General features: G+C 39.0%; 1 protein-coding gene across 1 annotated transcript; it reads right to left on the reverse strand.

The window, feature by feature from the left end:
• Positions 1-173: 173 nt before the first annotated feature.
• Positions 174-20,782, reverse strand: FBXL3 (F-box and leucine rich repeat protein 3). Its single transcript, XM_019971583.2, has 5 exons — positions 20,268-20,782; positions 15,305-15,656; positions 12,194-12,316; positions 8,684-8,855; positions 174-2,660 (listed from the first exon to the last, which is right to left on the reverse strand). Exons 2-5 carry the CDS (start codon positions 15,653-15,655, stop codon positions 2,017-2,019), a joined length of 1,290 nt encoding a protein of 429 aa, XP_019827142.1. The 5' UTR covers position 15,656; positions 20,268-20,782; the 3' UTR covers positions 174-2,016.
• Between the last annotated feature and the right edge of the window lie 163 nt (positions 20,783-20,945).

Here is a 20,945-nt window from a genome sequence, read left to right on the forward strand (position 1 = left end):
CTGTTTTATAAATGCTTATTCTCAGTGCCTAATCCTGTATCTTCAATTTAAAAACAAACCATCCTGTCATATACATTATTTAACATTATATCCATCAAATATGGATTTGAAACTAAAACCATGAATCTAACTTGTTTTAAAATCAGTTTTAAAAAACTAATAATACAACAGCATTAGTAACTATCTTTATTCTCAAATTGATAAAAGCATTTAACATATACTTTACCGTATAAACAAATTAAGTGCTATGCATTTTGCTTATAAAGTGACAAAAGTATTTCAAGCATTATGTAATTCAATTTGTACAAAAAGTACATTTCCAAAGAAAGCTTTGGTTAGTAGAACTGATTACATACTGTCAAATCCATTTCCCAAAGTTTTTCAAAGAAAAAAGCCTTATCCACTAACAGGTATTTCTTGTACAATCCAAGCTTTTTTACTGTTAAGGGAGGAATATATAATAATTGCTTTTAATTTCCATATCTAGATCAGCCTTTATTCTTCCATTTATATGTGGTCAGAATACCATCACTTTTGAAAGCACAAATTATGTAGAAAATCACTTTATTCTTAGGAAGGTAATCTATTTGAAAAATAGATTCATAAGACTTGGCTTCCATATCTACCAAGGTGCTTTCTAACTTTCAAGCACTCATAGATTGCATTGGGGGTAAATCACGTCTAATTTCCCCAGGAGGGAAATGGCTACCAGCACTAGTGCTCAGAATCAAAGTTGATATAATACCTAAAGACTAAATACAGCCCCAAACTTAGTATTTTTACAGTTTCTACAATGTATGGATTACCTTATTCATATGAAAGTAGTAAAAATGCTACCTAACTTAAATAATGTAAAATACCAGTGTAACCAAATTAATAATCACAAAACACATTTTTCTATTAAAATTTTCCAGTCCACTGAGCAATATTTACTCAAAAATGTGATTATGAACTTAAATATATGCTCTTTTAAGTTTACTGTAGTTTATGCTGAACTGTACATTGGTGATCCTTTTGTAATTTTTGAAAATTCTACTTACATAACTATGTAATTTGAAAATGTAAAAATGAGCCATCACTAAAATTCACTGGAGACTAATATTCTTTCATGGAAACAATTTATAAACATTTGTAAGTTCTACCTTTATTTCAATTTGGTTTTTTGAAATACATAAGCTTCTCATTTCAATTATTATATAATGCTTCAAAACTAGTTTAAACAAAGATAAACCCAAGAAGAACCGGTAAAGCATTCCTTACTTTACATATGATGCCCCAAGTGCCACATACGTGGTAATGTATCACAGAAAAGAACTGATAATAGTTTAGCAGATTATAGAGCAATCCTAAAAATTTACACAAAGCTAAACATTGCCTCCCTTCTAGTCCACTTATTTTCCTTTAATTTGATCTTGGCTCTGTTTATTATCTTTCTGTAATAATCCCTGTGTGACATCAGTTTAAGTGTTCCAATTAACTATATATACCTCTTTAAATAGCTCTGCAACATTTTAGAACATTCAACCAATCTTTTTCATGAGATTCAATATATCCTACATTTTTCTCACAAAATGCTCTTTCCTGAGCTATATTAAACACCTTATAACAGGTGTATGTACAACTGAAGACCCTAAAATGTCAAGTTTACATTTTTAAAAAAATGCATAGAGAATATTTTGGAAAACTTATTAGTACTTCCTTATTAGATATTACAATGTATAGGATTTGTTTCCTTCAGACTATAAAATATTTAATCTTTATTACTGGTTATTTCAGATCTGAATCACTTTTTAATTATCTGAGATCTGATTGATATTAGAGAAATAGATTAAGTTTTCTGACCAAAACTGGGCCATGAGTCTTCCAAAATACAACCCTTATATACTCAACGAAGGTATCAAATTTCTGTGCCACAAAATAGAAGAACTGTATCAGACCTACCAGAAATAAACTTTTATTATAATACAGTATGTTAAAATTAAGGTGCTATTCATCATGCCCTAGGTCATCTGGCCTTTACCAAGTGGGCATCATGTCTGGAAACCACACTCTGCCAAGATGCTTAGACACTTCCCAGTGAATCTGCTCCAAACTATACTTTTGGTCAGGAATTAATACTTCTTCCATAATGGATAATTGTGACAGGCGGCCACCACACATCTTCACAAACTCAACAAAGGCACTACATGAGACTTCACATTCCCCTAGTCCAATAGCTGACAAATTTTTACAGCGTTCTGCAATGCGAATTAACTCTTCATCAAGCGGCCGTAATCCATTAGCACACACTACCAGTTCAACTAGTCTAGGGCATGTCATTCCCACACGGCCAAGCACATCTTTGCTTACTGATCTCCCAAAGTAAAGATGGGTGGCAGGTATTTCATACCGAAAGAATGGATCAAATTCCTCTTCATATAAAAAAAAATACATCACCAAGTTCACTTTGGGTGAATGTCTGATGAAAGCATCCCAGCTGCTCTTCTGAATGGTATGGAAGTGAGTCTGTCCCGGATTCTCACTGACTACATCAATGCGCAAATGTTCTAATCGAACATGTTTTTCAGAAGATAAAGCAAGCAGTAATTCATCACTTAACAAGTGGTAATTCAGGGCCAGTTCACGTAAGCCATGACACTGATCAGCCACACACAGGATACCTTGAAAGAAAAAAGACCCAATTATTTTTTGTTCATCATCTGTTCGAAAATATAAGTACATGTCCTACAGTAAGATTTCACCACATTTGCTATACAACTTATAAAAGTTTAGGTGCACCGATTGAACCCGCAGAAAGTCATACACACAAATTTATTTGATCACTGAAGAGGCTAAAACATTTTCTGACATTCAAAAATCTAATAACGAAAAAAATAAGATAAAATCAGATATAATGACTCACATTAACAATATGAAATATCTGAGAAAATTTTTTAAAAAGATTTCCATCAAATGAGCAAACAGTTTAACTACTAATACAGGCTTGTCAAATTTCTAAGAAAAAAAAATACTGAGATATCACTAGATCAATGAAAAGAAAATTGCTCAGTTAACATTAATGGAAATATACATTATAATTTTTAAAGCTCTACATTCTCAGAAAGCTCTTAACCATTCTTTAACTGGTTCCTTATACTTCAGGTGCTATGCTTCAAAACTACTCAAAACCCTGAGCAGGAGCAGGTTTTACCAAAGGTTGGCTTCACATCTCTGAAGTGGCCTACTGTAATAACTCTGCCCCAAAGAGACACCCTTATACTACTTGATAAATGACAAACTCAAGCCCTTTCGTTCCTGTGTTTAGAAACAAGGATAGGAAACAAAACACACAACGTATGATCTACTATTTATTGTACAAGTATGACATGTCAGGCTAGATATGTTATCCTACAAGTACCCCCCAAAAAATCTAGAAAAATAAGTATTTTTTCTATTTTAAAGTCGAGTCAGCTAGCTAAAGATAGCAAAGCTGGAATTCAAACAGACTGGGTGACTCCTAAGTGCATGTGCTCACCTACTGCCCAGAAAGTTGACAAGACAGAGGTCACCAGTAAGCCAAAGCTTTTACAAAGCAGTGGGAGGAGAATGTAGGCAGTGGAATCAGTGCAGTGATAAAGTGAATCACCAGTACAAGAGAGTCACCAGAGAGGGAGTAAAAGCCATCTGTGCTTCACTACTCAGCTGCCAAGCTTCTATTCTCCACAAGGTGTGTATATATACTCTGAAATAAACCCTGATCACCCAAGTTAACGTGAACACCTCTCTCTTCTTTGCAATCACATAAAGCTTCATCTAAAAAGAAACACACAGGTAATGGTAAGCAAAATGCAAATGAAAGAAACTTTGAGGTATCCCTTAATAACTACTAAAACAGCTGTGACAGGCATGATTCTAAAAGTTGTCCTCAAGATGTCATGCTGTAACCTCTGAAAACTGTTCATGTGATAACGGTGAGCACTCCCATGAGTATGTAGTGCTATAAATAGCACAGTTAGCTGTAAAATAAGATTAGCCAGGCGATCCTAATCTTATCACATGAACCCTATAAAAAGTTTCCTCTAGATGGCTGCAAAGAGGAAGTCAGATTCAGAGCCTCTGTGACTGAACAGAGAAACCCAAGCCATGCCTCCAGCTCTCACCTAAAGAACTGAGGTGCTAACAAAGAACTGCTAAATTTGCATTTGTTAAATATGCAGCAAGAGAAAACTAACACACAGTTACAAGTGTTTAAATCTTTAACAGAAAACAATGACAAAGATAAAACTGGTACATTATTACAATTCAATAATACAAATAACCTAATTACAACGTAAGCAAAGCATCCAGGTAGACCTCTCTCCAACGAAGATGTACAAATAGTCGATAAGCACAGGAAAAGACATCTGAGAATTCAAGAAAATACATATCAAACCACAGCAAGATACCAGTTTACATTCACTAGGACAGCCATCATCAAAGACAGACAATACATGTTGAAGAGGGGTCAAAAAGTTGGAGCCCTTAAACACTGCTAGTAGAAATGTAAAAGGACGCAGCTGCTTTGGAAAATGGTCCAGCAGTTTCTCAAATGCCTACACAGAGTTACGATATGATTCAGCAGTTCCAATCGTTATACACCCAAGAAAAATTAAATGATATGCCCATACAAAAACCTATATATAAATTTGCAGAGCAGAATTATTCATAATAATCAAAAGGTGTAAACCCAAATATCCATCAACTGATCAACAGAAAAATATGGTTATTATTCATATAGTGGAATATCATTTGGCAAGAAAAAGAAATGAAATATTATACATGCTACAATACGGATGAACCTTGAAAACGTAAGGCTAAGTGAAAGAAAGCCAGTCATAAAGGACCGCATATGATTCCATTTACATGAAATGTCCAGAAGAGGCACATCTACAGAGACAGAAGTAGATCAGAGACTGCCTAGGACTGGCTGGGCTAACGTTTTGGAGGGTGACAGCTAAGTGGGACATGGGACGGTAGTGAAAGTGTTCTAAAACTGACTGAAGTGATGAACGCACTGTGAACTGTATCATACATGAATTATATTTCAATAAACTATTACACTGGTCGTGGGGTATAAATTCATCCAACTCATTTTGGAAAAAAACACAGCAAGAAACATTAAAAAAAAAAAAAATCTGAACTCTTTGACCTAGCTCTTCCACTTCTTTATTTAATTTGACCAAAGGAAGGAATTAACAGAAGTAAAACTATGTGCAAAATAGTTCATTTTTTTTAAATCAAAGGAAATAGTGGAAACAAGTTAAATATTCAACCATAAAAGAACTATGAGGCAAATGTTGGCCTATCAACAAGAAAGAAAACTAAGTAGCTAAAAGTTCATTAGTTCAGCTGGTAATTACTGAGTGTCTTAAATGTTAAGAACTGGTTTTAGGATGATAGAGAGTCAACAGGAACAAAACATCCTTATCCTAACAGAAAGCCAGCAGATAATTAAACAAGAACACTCTGCAAGTGTTAACAAGGAAATTAGGGAAGAATTTCCAAAACTATCACAGACCTACAGAATTAGAAGAATCAAGCAAAGGCAAAAGGCAAGTAGACAAGAGAAATTAATGGTTATTTCCTGTGCAAACACTCAGACATGGACAAAAACACAAACATTCTAAGAAATGAAGGGAACACAACACGTAATATGTAAATAAGAGAGTATGTCAAAGACTGAAACCCAATAGACAAGGACCAGATCATATGGGACACCCTGTCAGCCTCAGTAAGGAGTTTGGATCTTATGTAAAGCATAGTGAGAAGTTTTGAAGGAAACTGGAGGTTAAAAAAAAAAAAAAATCAAATTTCTATTTTAGAAAGATTACTCTGGCGCTACCGTGGAAATCAAATTAGAAAAGAGCAAGGCTGCAAGTTAGGAAATCAGTTAAGAGGGTACTCACAAGGGCACTCACTGAGCTAGATTAGAGATGAAGGAAGGCAGTGTTAATTTCAGCTGCTTAACAGAATACCACAGACTGAGTGGCTTAACAATAAACATTTATTTCTCCCATTTCTGGAAGCTGGAAGTCCAAGATCAAGGAGCCAGAAAGGCTGGGTTCTGCAAGGGCCAGAACTCTTTCTGGCTAATAGATGGCCATGTTCTTGCTGTGTCTTCACATGGCAGAAAGAGAGACCAGATATCTTTCCTATTCTTTCTTAGAAAAGCACTAATCCCAAAGAGTCTCCAAATAACTCCCAACCCACTTTCAGACACTATCACACTGGGGAGTAGGGCATCAACATGTGAACTGGGGCAGGAGGTGAGGAGAACAACACAAATTCAGTCCCCAGCACAGAGATTTAAAGCCTATTATCAGTGATGGAGTTGCCAGACCTCAGTGACTACAGGGATGTAAAAGTAAGGGTACAAGAATTCAAGGATGTCTATTAGGTCCCTGATAACGAAACAAGCAGTGCCATTCACTGAGATGGTAAAAAGGGAGATGTAAGAGACTTCAAAAAGGGGAAAGGACGATCATTAGTCTGACATACCACAGAGACAGTCTAGAGGCACTGAGTCATTGGCAGTTCAACACATAGCTTTGGAGTTCCAGAAACACTAAAGGAGGAGGCGTTAACATACATACAGAACATAACTGAAGCCGCTGATGAAGATGATACAGCCCGGGGTTTACAGAGTAAAATAACAAAGGGCCCAGTACAAAACACAGGGAGACACCAAAATTTAAGGAAGGAAAAGAGAAACTAGCAAAGGAAACAGAGTGGGAACAATCAGAGGAAGGAGGAAAATCACGAACTGTCATACAGAAGGATGATGCAAGGGGTGGGGGAGGCTCAGACGGGGGTAGATAAATGTATACTTACGGCTGATTCATGCTGTTACACAGCAGAAAGTAACACAGCACCATAAAGCAATTATCCTCCAATTAAAATTTTTAAATAAACAAAAAGAACAGTCACTGGTGTCAAATGGTACTTAGAGGTCCGGCAACAGACAACTGTAAGGACTATATGAAATGGGAACAATTGTTTGATAAAAACTGAACTGAAAAACTGTTCGGTGAAGAAAGCATAGAAAACAGTTCTTTAATTTCAATTTAGAGAAAGAAACCATCTAAACATGCAAAATATGAACAGAAAGAATACACACAAGTATTAAATTTAAAACTCTCTATGCTTATATTCTTAAAGAATACTACAGGAAAGCTCTCTCTTTACCAAACAACTAATCCAAATGCCATTCAAGCTTGGTAAGATCAAGCAAGCTTATACTATGAGAATTGACATATATATTTAATAAAAATAAACGAACATGGGATGTACCAGGATAAAGAGAATAATGAACTCAGTTTCATGGAGAAACCAGAGACCCAAAGGCTCTCATACAGTGTGTAAGTACTACAGGTTACATTCAGAGTGCTCTGGAAACAGTAGGTGGGGGTTCTAAACCAGACAGGATTAAGAAAAAAGTGGAACACGTGAACTAAATTTTGAAGGCTGGACTGGAGTTAGCAAGATGAAGAAATGAAAAAAAGAAATTTGTTAAAGGTATTCCTCAGGGTACAGTATACTGACCAAACACATGTACAAAGAACTGTCATTATCTAGGACTCAAATAAAAGCTGCATGTGAGTAAAAAGCAGAGAGAGGTGAAGGTCAGGATACAAAGAACTTGGTACACTATGAAGCTATGGAGCATGGACCATACTCTCTGTACAGTGGACAGTAAAATGTGACTAAGATCACAATAAGAAGGAACTGCCAAAGCCCAATCTTCCTAACTTCTAATTATACTTAGGTTATCACCATCAGTGATAATCTAGAAGCGGCAAAAAAAGCTAGGAAAACACCACAATACATAGACGTCACCATTCCCATCAACCAGACTCTCCATGTGGGAGACAAGGAAGGACAGGAAGTAATGTCCATCCGACAAGGAATCATTTTCTTAGGGGAAGGCCAGGCTTCAGTAACAACAAGAAGAGGGGGAAGTATTCTGTTAAGAGATCAAAACAGATTTCCCAAATAACACAGCTGAAGGGTTGGGAGAGATGTCAGTAGTAGGAGGGCAAGTCAGGAGTGAAGCGTGAGACTAACACAAACTGTAGGTTTATAATCATTTTACAATACAAACCATATGAAATTTAAATGCTCTCAAACTGAATAATGTAATAATGCTTAAGTTATGCAAGAAAAGCTGGAAAGAGCTTTAATAATGCTACTCCTCCATCTGATGGGCTTTCAGCTCCAAAACTCAACTTTGGAAAAGGTTATCTTGCAAAATGTGAGGTGATGACTTCAGCACAGCTCTTTTCTATGTCATGAAATGAAAAGCATTTGTGAGACTGCTATGACTCAAAACTACCCTGTTAGCTCAACCACGATTTGAGAAAAGTCTACTTCACCAAAATGGCCATCTCAGGCCGACCTCATACCGTCCCTTCCTTTTATTTTTTTAATTTATACATTTTCTGGCACAGGTTGGACACGAACTGCCAAAGGAGATTAGAAAAGGTGAAAGTAAGTGTCTAGGTTAGGAATGCTACAGAATTTACACTACTGTTTACATCAAAAATATTATGCAATACAGAGGAAATAAATCCTATGAACCCACCTTCAAGGTCAGTAATTATGAATGCTCCTTAATTTGATAAACACAATACATTTTACTAAAATATCTGGCAAAACACCACCGCACCTGCTGGAGAGACATGAGGGCAGCTGCTCATTTTCAGCAGCTTGAGCGTATCGCTGTTGTTGGCCACGAGGACTTTGAGCGAGGGGTCATCTACTGGCGTGTCATCTATCTTCAGCGAGGACAAGGATTTGGAGTTTACAAACACAACCGTCAGTGCAGAGATAAAGTGAGACTGAAAAACAAAAACAATGAAAACACTGCTTCAGTTTTTACAAACAGAGACTTGAAGGGTCTTCATATAATACATATATAGTTCATCTGAACCCTGATGATGCATTTGTAACAGTTTTGGGGTAGCAGCAGCCCCTCCCTCTGTTGAGGGAATATGGTAGCAATATGGTAGAGAGGGGTGATCTCCTGCCATCTTTGTAAAGGGCCTTTTTATTTAGGGAAAAAAAGATTTCAAGCCTCAGGACAGGTGTCTCTGAATCACAAGTCACTGGTCAGTAAACAGAGGAACTGTGGAACCCTGAATGAGAAAGCCTCTCAGACATTTCACATCACCTTCTCTGGAAACCCTGCTCCAGTGTATTTAACACCAAACGGCATTCTTCTTTGGTGACAGTAATGACCATTAAAATAGTAACAGCTATTAGCATAATCATCAAAAATTAAAGTCAATGAACTTAGAAGCTATATAAGACTTATTTAGAATATGGAAGCTCACATAAAACTTGATTCTAAAATAATAAAAATCATAACTAAGTAAAAATTCCAAATTTAAAATTCCTTTAAATATGTTAAATTATACTACTGTCAAAGCTATTTTAAGGTATTTTAAATACATATGTACCAATTAATAATCTATACTTTATTATGTAATATTCTATATAATAATTATAATATCCTGTTGGACACAGAATCTGACCTAAAGGAACCACTGTAGGGAAACCAGAATTAAAGCACAAAGTATGGGACTCTGAATCAGAGCTAATAAGCCATATCCAATGGACTCACTACATCAGAGAAAGAGATAAGGGCAGGCTAGTAGCCAAGAAAGTACAAGAAACATTATCTTCTTGGTCACATTTCCTAAATTACTTTTTCCTATTGTGGTTAAATAACAATTTAAATTTTGATTAAGTAGCTGTTCAACAACTTAAATGTTAACGTCTTTCTCCTAACTGGATTTCCCTATCAAATTCAACTGTATCTTCTACGATCGCATGACATTAGTATATGCATGACTCCATCTCTGCCTTCCTTTTTCCCACTTCCGTCAGAGTTAGCTCTGGTCAAATACGCTTCTTTCATGATCTCTTCGGTTCTCTCAGGATTTCCAAGATGTATCAACAGCCTATTTCAATCTTCTACAAAAGCCATTAACAGGAAAAGAAAGAAAAGAGCATAAGCACCCTATGCTTACTGAATGAGGAAGCAAGCAGTCCAGACGCACCCCCAGTTCCCCAAACCAAAATGACAGGAAAGTACAATATTAGTACTAGATATGCATAGTGACCATCCTGAGTAAAGAGAAAAAAGGAAATTATATCCAACATACCTTATAGCATGGTATAGCCTATATATACCGTATGTTTATAGCTTTCTAACTACAGTATGTAATAGAAAAACCAATTCAGATGATTTCACTTCCCATATGAAGCTTAAACAAGGCACTACTATACCATGTAACTCGGTACCTCTTAAGAGTGAGGGCCTTGCATCACTGTAATCAGAACCACCTGGACTGCTCTTAAGAAAAAGAAATTTGGGACTAGGAATATCCAAAGTTTAGAAGTTTCAAAGATGATTGGTATGCATATTCAATTTGAAAACCACATGACTGAACTCATGTCCTCAGAATCTGAAAATGTTGATACAAGCTGACTCTCGCCCACTTCCCTTATTTTACATGAGGAAATAATTTATCTCAAATGTACCTTATTGAGACTTTGAAATCAACCTGTGATACATCTGTTACTGACATTCTATTGAACAACCTGGGTTATAATATACATTCAAGCTAGTAACACAAACATAACTCAGATAATGCGGGAGTCGGTTCTGGATCACCACAACAAAGCTACTATTACAATAAAGCAAGTCACACAAGTTTTGTTTCCCACTTCATATAAAAGTAATGTTTACACTATGCTATAGTCTATTAATGTAAATAGGATTACATTTTAAAAACAATGTATATTCTTTAATTAAAAAATACTTTATTGCTACAATATGCTATCACCTAAGTCTTCATCAAGTTGTAATCTTTTTGCAATAGTAATGTCAAAGATCACTGATCATAGATTACCATAACAAATAATAATGAAAAAGTCTGAAATACTTCAAGAATTACCCAAATGTGACACAGAGACATGAAGTGAGAAAATGCTGTTGGAAAAATGACATCAATAGACTTGTTTGACACAGGGTTGCCACAAATCTTCAATTTGTAAAAAACACATTATCTGTGTAGTGCTGCAATAAAAAGAGGTGTATGTCTTCCTGAATCATCCTAGTAAATTCAACAATTAGGTGTTTAAAGAGGTGTCTATATTTTAGCTTGTGGTGTACTCTGATAAAACCTTATGATTTACTGCTGGATACTAACCTACAGAATATGAGCTGACATACACAGGGACTTCATTAGTTGCCCTTCTGAAAATGCACACTTATTTTTCTATTTTAAGACAATAATTATTAGAGAAAGAGACTATTTCTAATTACATGCAGGAGCAAGTTAGAACATATATGTGAATATACAATTTATTATGAATATAAATTTCACCAAAAAAAGTTTTAAATAAAATCTGTAAATTAATCCTGCTGCTACTGCTAAATCACTTCAGTTGTGACCAACTCTGTGCGACCCCCGAGACGGCAGCCCACCAGGCTCCTCCATCCCTGGGATTCTCCAGGCAAGAACACTGGAGTGGGTTGCCATTTCCTTCTCTAATGCATGAAGTGAAAAGTGAAAGTGAAGTTGCTCAGTCGTGTCTGACTCTTCTCGACCCCATGGACTGCAGCCTACCAGGTTCCTCCGTCCACGGGATTTTCCAGGCCAAGAGTACTGGAGTGGGGTGCCATCACCTTCTCCAAAATTAATCCTAACTGTACTAATATTAACTGTGCTCAAGAAGCAATCTTTACACAATCAACAAAAGATTTTCTAAGAGAGCTCCATCTGCTCTTAATACTGGCACTACTTTTCTTTCATTATAATCTCACCAATCTGCTCTGAAAGTCCAAAAAAGAGCATCTATTGATATATGTCTCTTTTCTTCTAACATACTTATATCTCAGTTTTACTTAGTCTATTTCAGTATTTCATACAGAATCCTCTGCAAATTCAATCACTTTTTAACATTACCCAAAAAGCAGCACAAAGTGATTCAAAAACAGGAAAAAAAAAATCATTTAAGACTTAATATTCTAAATAGTAACTGGTTTTTCAATATACACACACCACTTTTCTTATATTCCCACTATAAATGCAAGAAATGGGTAGAGTTTCCCTGGATTTCTCAGTAAAAATTAAAACAAAAAAACAAAGAACAAAACAGCAGATACCTTTGGTAAATCCATAAAGCTTGGCCGAGCAGTTGAAATAAGTCCGAGCGTTTTTAAAGAGCAGTTCACAAGCTGTGACAATATATCACAAGCTGCTTCAGCTGACTCTTTGCTGCTGTCCACCTGAGAAAAGAGACATTCTTTACACATGAATATGGTCACACTTCTCTGTGTACATTTTAACTTTACAAAAGCAAGAAATACAGTTATTAGTTTACTGCATTATAATTTAAAGAATTAATATTTATCCTTTCAATCATCTACCCTCACATACAATGTCAGCCTTTTCTGAATCCCCCTGAAAAATTATAAGGGCAACTGTCAAGACTTAACTTTGACCGTGATAAGATACTTAATATTAAAAGCACTTAGCCATTAAGTTGATTTATTCCAAATGGACTGTAAAACCTAGTGTAAACATAAATTTATAATCTTTGAAAAATAATTATATATTTGGTAGTGGATCATATCATACATGTAAATACAGTGCCAACGGTACAAATGCTTTAAACCAAACTGAATGAGTATTTACTCAAGAGACTCAGGTAAATCACAACCTGGGATTCATCATTAATGTTATTAATTGAAACATGAATGTGAAGTAAAATAAGAGTCTCCAATTAGTCAAACATGAAAACCTGAACCAAATGAGAAGTGCCCATACACTGCGACCATATACTCTTCTGCACAGACCTTTCCTGGAGGGGAAGGGAAACATGACCAAAAAGCTCCTTAAGGACAGAAGGAGCTCTTCTTTCAAAAAAGGAGTTGTCCCCCAGGCTATAAAGCACCTTAAACAGTGTAGTTAAAAGTAACATCATTTAATTTCCAGATTGATGTACCTTACCTTAACCCAAAAATATTCTGAAGATCCTGCTGTAAAACTGATGCACCGATTTACATTACAGTTTCAGAGCTATTTTTATTCTTTGGCTAAGTTTCTTTATATCAGTGGTTCTTTTGAGAACTGCTGTGGTCCTGAACCAATAGCAACAACATCATCAGGGAACCTGTTAGAAATGCACACTCTCATGCCCAATCCAGACTACACGAATCAGAAACAGGGATGGGGGTGGGGAGGAACCCAGCAATCCTTGTCTTAAGAAGTACTCCAGGCATTTCTGATGCACATAAAGTTTGAGAACCATGATTTTACCTTAATAACTCTGACTACAAGATTCTTTGGCCTACAGTCAGTGATGAATTAAACACAAATATTATCAGGAGAGCTCAGAAGGATCTTGGGGTGTGTTTTTGGAAATCAGAAATTTCCTCAGAAAAATAAACAATCCCCCCCCCCCCCAAATGCTTAAACTTATAGGAGAAATGATTTTGTGATGGTTATACAAGTTGGATACAGTTGAGCTGTGCCACAGGGTAACACTGAAACAGCCAATCCACTGGATGGAATTGGTCTTTAGACCTAGGAGATTAATGTTATACTCATCTTGTTATAGGATTTACCGTAAGAACACTTTTAGACAATTCAAAGATGACTGAAACCAAGGAGAAGGCTCTTCAAGTTTCCTCATGGGCAGGCAAGAAAGGGACAACACATGAGGAGTTCCTGGATTTTTGTCTGTTCTATCCTCCCACCGTTCCCCCAGCCTTGCCCTCAGCTAGGGTTGAGACACAACATCCAAGTCATCCAGTTAAGCATTAGATATCCCAAATAATGCAAGGAGGAGGAAATGGCAACCCACTCCAGTATCCTTGCCTGGAAAATCCCATGGACAGAGGAGCCTGGTAGGCTACCATCCGTGGTGTCACAGTCAGACCCGACTGAGCGACTTTACTTACTTACTTAAATAATGCAAGGGATATTTGCACTGACAGTTAGCCACAGATTACCTGACATCCACTAGGCATCCCTTATTTTTACTCACTAAACCTAGCAATCCTTCACTCTGTGGCCTAAGTGTCTTTGTGCAGTTTTCTGGAAAGACAGCCATAAGACACCCACCGATTCCCAACATCAGGCCTCTCCTCCTGTGACACACATGAGGGAACACACACACAATCTCCAGCTGAAACAGAACAGCAGTCTTGGGAGCAGACAAGACTTTAGTTTTGGCAAGGATCTCTGGCTTAAGAATCACTGCAATATCTGGGTTTAACTTGACCTGTTTTAACATCAGCTGCGTACGGCAAATCAGGTATTCATGTGTTACTCAACAGTAATTACAGGATGTGTTAAGGATTTAGTGAACATATCCATATTTCATTATTCATCCCCAGAACAAAACATGACAAGCCTGCTCACACACACCCCTGTGATTCTTTAAACCACTCTGAACCTCTCAAAAAGCAGCCTCACTTCATTTATCTCATTACTGCCTAACTTCCAGTATGTCCCTGCTGGCAAAGAAAAGAAATAGTTCTCTTTGTCATCTTTCATGTACCTTGTTCTATTTCTCTCTAAAATATATTCATCTAAACTTTTTATATAGAGTTTCTATATCTCCTTTCTCTTTAAGGAACTCCAATCACAAAGCCATTAATAAACAAAACTCACTTTATTTTATTAAATTAAAGCTTTAATAAAAATCTCTACATCTAATATATATTTTTTTTGGCTCAAATTTGTTCATAATAATTCAATGTGACAGTTTAAGTATATGATTTATCTTTATTTAATGGTTGCTTCTGTTTTCAAGAAATTATGAAAATAATTTAAATTATTAAGATTTACAATAAAATGGAATAATTTAGCTCGATAGTTATTTGTGACAGCCTCTAAAGTACACAGTTACTCTAAATCTTTAAGCACGTTGCCTAGAAAGGCAATAGTTTAAAAACAAGGGAAAATGTATCAGTTTAGGACACAAAAGCCACTGCATGCGTACATACTAAGTCGCTTCAGTCATGCCCGACTCTGATAAACCATGGACCAGAGCCCTCCAGGCTCCTCTGTCCATGGGATTCTCCAGGCAAGAATACTGGAGTGTGTTGCCATGCCCTCCTCCAGGGGATCTTCCCAACCCAGGGATCGAACCTGCGTCTGTCTCCTGCATTGGCAGGTGGGTTCTTTACCACTAGCGCCAACTGGGAAGCCCCCACAAAAGCCACTAAATACACTTTATTTTTAAAAAGAAGGATTTAAAGTATTACCTTGAAGCTGACGTATTGTAGATGATTTGAATGTCTTTTAATAATCTGTTTGATCAGCTCTGGATGTGTAGCTTTCAAATAAGATGTAGCTGGCTGATTCAGTTCAAATTCAAAACATCTCCACAAGTCAGGCATGTGAAATACCTGGTTCCAGTTGCGGCAAACTTGTGAAGCATGAGCCCGGTCAAGAAGAGGCAAATACTTAAATACTTGAAGAACAATGTCCTGAAGGAGATTACCCCAATCACAAGTCTGAGAATGCTCACTTGCAGCCCGCAGTCTCTTGGATTTCTCGGCAATACCTTCTTCTGATGAATCATGGCCACTATCTCTTCCTCCTCCTCGTTTCATCCTATTCAGAAAAAAATTCATCATTCTTTTTTTATACTTAACTTTTCAATAGACACAAATCCAAAATTCATTCTTCTGTCGCTGAGATATGTGTACTCGTGCCTACAAATACAAACATAAACACGCAGGAGAACTGGACCAGACACTCAAGGAGAAGAACGTCAAAGCAAAATATAATTAAAAAAACACCAGTAGAGACGAACTGTTATTTCACAACCTTACATCTTTGGCAGTTGCTTTTAAGCATGTGTATTTGCACTGTACTATGTGGGGAAGAAGTTTATCATAGCTTTGAAACCAAACCATGCATTTATATTTTCAAAGTTGTAGTCAACTATTAAGAAATACAAAAGAGAACCTACAGGGACATTTCCTCAAGATTTCTTAGAAGTCATCTAAGGATACCTACTGTATCTGAGTTTTTGAATTCATGGCAGCCAGAGCCACAGGAACGTTCAGAAAGGATCTGAACGAAGTCATTGACAGATCTTTCCACAGTGAGTACCCGTCATGTGTGTTACTGCCAGACCCAGACTTTGCCTAAAACGAGCAAACTCATCTCTACTGTACAAATTTGCTCTGGAATGTGGCTGCTTCTTCCAACACCTCACTAGCTGTTGCAATGTTTTATCCAAGTTGCATTTCTGAATGACAACTGAGTGTTTATTCTATGTATTGGTACTGCCCTCATTCCACTTGGATCTGGTGTTGCTGTACAACAGGAACAGAATTTCCAGGCAAGAATACTGGAGTGGGTTGCCATTTCCTTCTCCAGGGGATCTTCCCAACCCAGGGATTGAACCGGGGTCTCCCGCATTGCGAGCGGATTCTTTACCATCTGAGCCACTATTTCACTGCGTAAAATCGTAGTGTGAGTAAGGAGACTGGGTTCTGGAATCGTGCTCCCTGGCTCTCCCTCTCATTGTTTATGTGGCTATTAACAAATTACTTGACCTTCCTGGGCTTCAATTTGTAAAATGGGGATAACAGAAACACACTGGCATCTTGTGATGAATTAAACAGTACTAGGGCTTTTGAACGGAGAAGGCAATGGCAGCCCACTCCAGTACTCTTGCCTGGAAAATCCCATGGACGGACACGACTGAGCAACTTCACTTTCACTTTTCACTCTCATGCATTGGAGAAGGAAATGGCAACCCACTCCAGTGTTCTTGCCTTGAGAATCCCAGGGACGGGGGAGCCTGGTGGGCTGCCGTCTATGGGGTCCCACAGAGTCGGACATGACTGAATCGACTTAGCAGCAGCAGCAGCAGCAGGGCTTTTGAATGGAGACATCGATGGCTGCTGAACTCAGGTATAGGAAAGTAGTCTTGTATTAAAAACATTAAAGTAGAAACAGAGGTTCAAGCCAGAAGGCAAACAGTGATCCTAAATTTATTTTAATATGAAGTGTATATGAGAATGTGTGAGAACACAAGCTCATGTATGAGAAAAACACATTGGAAATAGATTACCACATTAATATAGTAACTGTAATAGTGGGACTGTATAATGTTATATTCATAATTGTGGCATAACAACTGTAGTGGGATTACATAATGAATTTTCTTTGCCAATATGCTTTGTTAAACTTTACACATGCCTGTTAATGTCAATGAATTACACTGCAATCAGATAAAAGGTCTTGTTTTATCTGGAAATTTAAGTACTGAAGGTTCTACCTAAATGAGGGCAACTGCAGTCCACTCACTGGTACCTCTATTTAGTTCAGAGCCTGCGATTCTTTTGTCTCTAGAGAGCAGTTTCTGGCAGGTACAGTTTGGATTTAGAGTCACAGCTTTTTCACACAGGATGGCTTGTAGCTCCAACTCCCTGCTCCTGGCATATCAGCACGTCAGAATTCTGATTCCTGTGTGGGACAAACATACGCGTGCATGGCTCTCAACCAAATACATCTCTGCAGACTCTTTCTTTCCAGTAGCCAGCTAAAACTCTGAAGGACTGGGCGCAGACGACCCTGGCTCTCATGCCATTAAGACCAGTCCAGGAAGTCTTAGGACATGTGCAATAAACTGCCTATTCCCATTACTCCTACTTTCAACTATACATTAAGTGAAATAAATGATGTATATTCTCCTGTGCAGAGGGAGAGAAAGGGAAAACAAAAAATGAGAGGTGACAGCAAGAGGCTAGTTTTATGGAAGACTAAAACTTACATGTGGAACAAAGAATACGTTTTTCAATATGTTTAGAGAAGAGATGTATAATCTATAATGTCATCTTTAGTATTAAAACAAAAAATACTCTCCTATGAATAATGTCTCACTAAAGGTTGAGATAACACTGTCATTATGACCCATTTTTCCGCTTTAACTTATCCTGAAGGCGTACTTTAATTTGAGCATACAAAATTTGGGTCAAAGAACAAAGAGTTTGCTACCCAGGGTTTATAATTTCTCTTCTGACTACCTAAAACTACTCAGCATTTTGAGATACTGAGATTCAAAAAAGAATGAAGTTATTTTTATAATTTCTACCTCTCACTACAGAATGTTGATCTTCTATTCCTGGAGAAAAGTCTTCTAAAACCAGAACTATTCAATTTAAAGATGGAATGATTCATACGGATACATAAACAAAAATAAGACGACGACCTTATTTACACAATTATCTTTGCTAATACACTGCTGATTCTAACAACAAATACTTTCTTTTGTCTATTGCATCCTTGTTTTAAATAAAAGTATATTTCAATGTTTTTCCAAATGGAGTACAAAACAAAAGCTGACATATTAAAAAGAGGGCTTCCCTAGTGGCTCAGTGGTAAAAAAAAAAAAAAAAAAAACCCCACCTGCCGCTGCAGGAGATGTGGGTTTAATCCTTGGTCAGGAAGATACCCTGGCAAAGGAGATGGCAACCCACTCCAGTATTCTTGCCTGGGAAATCCCATGGACAGAGACTGCAGTTCACTGGGTCGCAAAGAGCAGGACATGACTTAGCAATTAAACAACAGTCTCTAGCTGAACTAAAGTCTTTAAATTGTCATATTTGACTACCATAGTATGTCAGAATTACAGTATATAAAGCAACACCAAAAATTTAAGGCCAAATGCCAATACAAATGTTTCTGTATTACCCTCATTTACGAGTAAAAACATCAGATCATAGTGGGCACCTAAGAAAAAATTTTAATATCAAATCTTTTCCAAGACAATTCATGCAAAAATTTGCACTGCCTTCAAAAGTATTTTATTAAATCTATTTACACATGAAGCTGTGCTATAAAGACAGGTAAACAACTTAAAGCATCTAACAGTCTGCAAAGAATTTACGTCACTGATCGACTTCTTACTTGAGTGAAAGTGAAAATCCCTCTCACACTAGAACTTGAGTGCAGAGAAGATGGATGATCAACCTCTCCTAGATTTAGGAGAGCACCCAAACTAGGCCGCTTCATGACTCTGGCAGTTCACTTCAAAATGCGACTTTTTCAGGCCCCCCAAAATCAATGCAACTTGGGCCACTAAAAGCATTCCGTGAGACTGATACTCCTGTGGAGCTTCAAAAAACAAAGGAATGACGAAAGACCCCATCCTGATTGAGCAGCACAGAGAATTATGGTATTAACTCTTCACATTTCCATACGCTCTGAAAGGAGCAGTCACTTTGCTCATCAGATGAAGAGCCTAAGAGAACACTTGGCTATGTGCCCTTCATTGTTTTTTTAGTACACTGCGATCATAGTAATTTTAAAAGCTCATTTGTATTTAGCTCTAAAAAGCCTATTTTGCCATCACATTTCCTTTCCATTTATGCTCTGCTTTTGACTAATACCAAAAATGACATGCATTCTTCGGCTGGAATACAAAGACTGAAAGGTGCAAACAGTCTGACTCTCAGAACTAGATGGTATTAGAGAGTGGGGTGGTGAAAATTGGTTCACCGATCATTTGTAGATACTGGGAGTTGGTGGCATTTTTATAAAGATTTCAGGAGAAGAAAAAAAGATTCTGAAAGATCTGAGAGATATTGGACATGTTCAGCAACGAAATAACTGCTTATCTCTAAGCACAGCGATGCAGGCCAATCACATAATAGGCTTTTTCCTGATCCCTGTCTGCAATTCCACCTAAAAGAGCTACTCTCGCTCAAAGCAGGGGCAAAAGCTGCTCATCACAAGTTGACCAACTTTTCCACTTGGCTACGCGCATCCGAGGTTTCCCCTCCTCCGGCGCCACCTCCTCGAATTGGCTTTCCCAGACTTGTCTCCCGCGCCCTACGCAGGGCGGTCTGTTTTGACATCTTAATGTCCCTCATTTCTCAAAGCCAGGCCGAGCGCGAGCTCTAGGGTGTCGGTCACCAGGCCCCGTCGAGAGTCACGAAGCCGGGCGCCAGGCGCGGCGAGCCCCGGGCGCGGCGGCGGCGGCGTCGCGCGGAGGCAGCCGCCGGGCGCTGTGCGCGCACCACGCCTTGTTGACATGTTTTGAAGCAGGTTCGCGGGGCAACGCCCCCAAACAGGCTCCAGGCGCCGCGTCCCGCCCCGCACTCTCGGGTCCCCGTGTCCCCCCCCGCCCCCGGCCCGCCCACCTCCGCGACCCTACCCGGTTCCTGCCGCCGCCGCGAGGCTCCGGCCCCGGCCCTCCACCGTTACCTGCTGCCGAGGGCGGCTTCCCCGACGCTCCACCCCGGACTCCGGGGGCGGCTGGTCCCGCGGCTCTCACATGAGGCCCCGCGCCTCGCGCTCTCGCCGCCGCGGCCCCCCGCGCTCCGCCCGCATCCGAAGCGCTGGTCGCCTGGGGGACGCCAACGCGGCTCCACCTTTGCGGCTCTGGCTGCCCGGACAGAAGCCGCCCTCCTCAGTCTCGCGCCGTCCGTGTCCTTCTCCTGGGTCCCTTTGTCGCCGGGAGAGGGACGGCTGCAGGGAGCTGCAGCCACCGCGTAGGTTCTCGGCGCCGCGGCCCAGAGACAGAAACCAAAATGGCGCCCGGGCTCGCGGCCGCGCGCTTCCCCCGGCGGCGCGTCCCCGCCTAGAGGGGCGGGCGCGTGTCCGCCGCGGCGAGTTCCAGGAGGATGAGCCAGGGAACGCGAAGGGGCCGCACCCACGCGGGAGCGCGCTCCGTCCCGCACGGTTAGGGGCCTCGTCCCCTGGTTCCCCGGGAAGTGTCGGCAGCGTTCCTCCCCGAAACGTGACTGCGGCTTTTAGGGTTTTGTTTCTTTTTTCGTCTTGAAGCCGAACCTGAGAGGGCTGGAGCCAGCTAGATGCCTAAGAGTCTCTGGGGTGGAAAGTTTAGAGAGGCGGAGCAGCTACAAGAAAGGAGAGTCCCTGGGG

The sequence above is a fragment of the Bos indicus genome, chromosome 12, assembly GCF_029378745.1.
Source record: "Bos indicus isolate NIAB-ARS_2022 breed Sahiwal x Tharparkar chromosome 12, NIAB-ARS_B.indTharparkar_mat_pri_1.0, whole genome shotgun sequence".
Lineage (NCBI taxonomy): Eukaryota > Metazoa > Chordata > Mammalia > Artiodactyla > Bovidae > Bos > Bos indicus.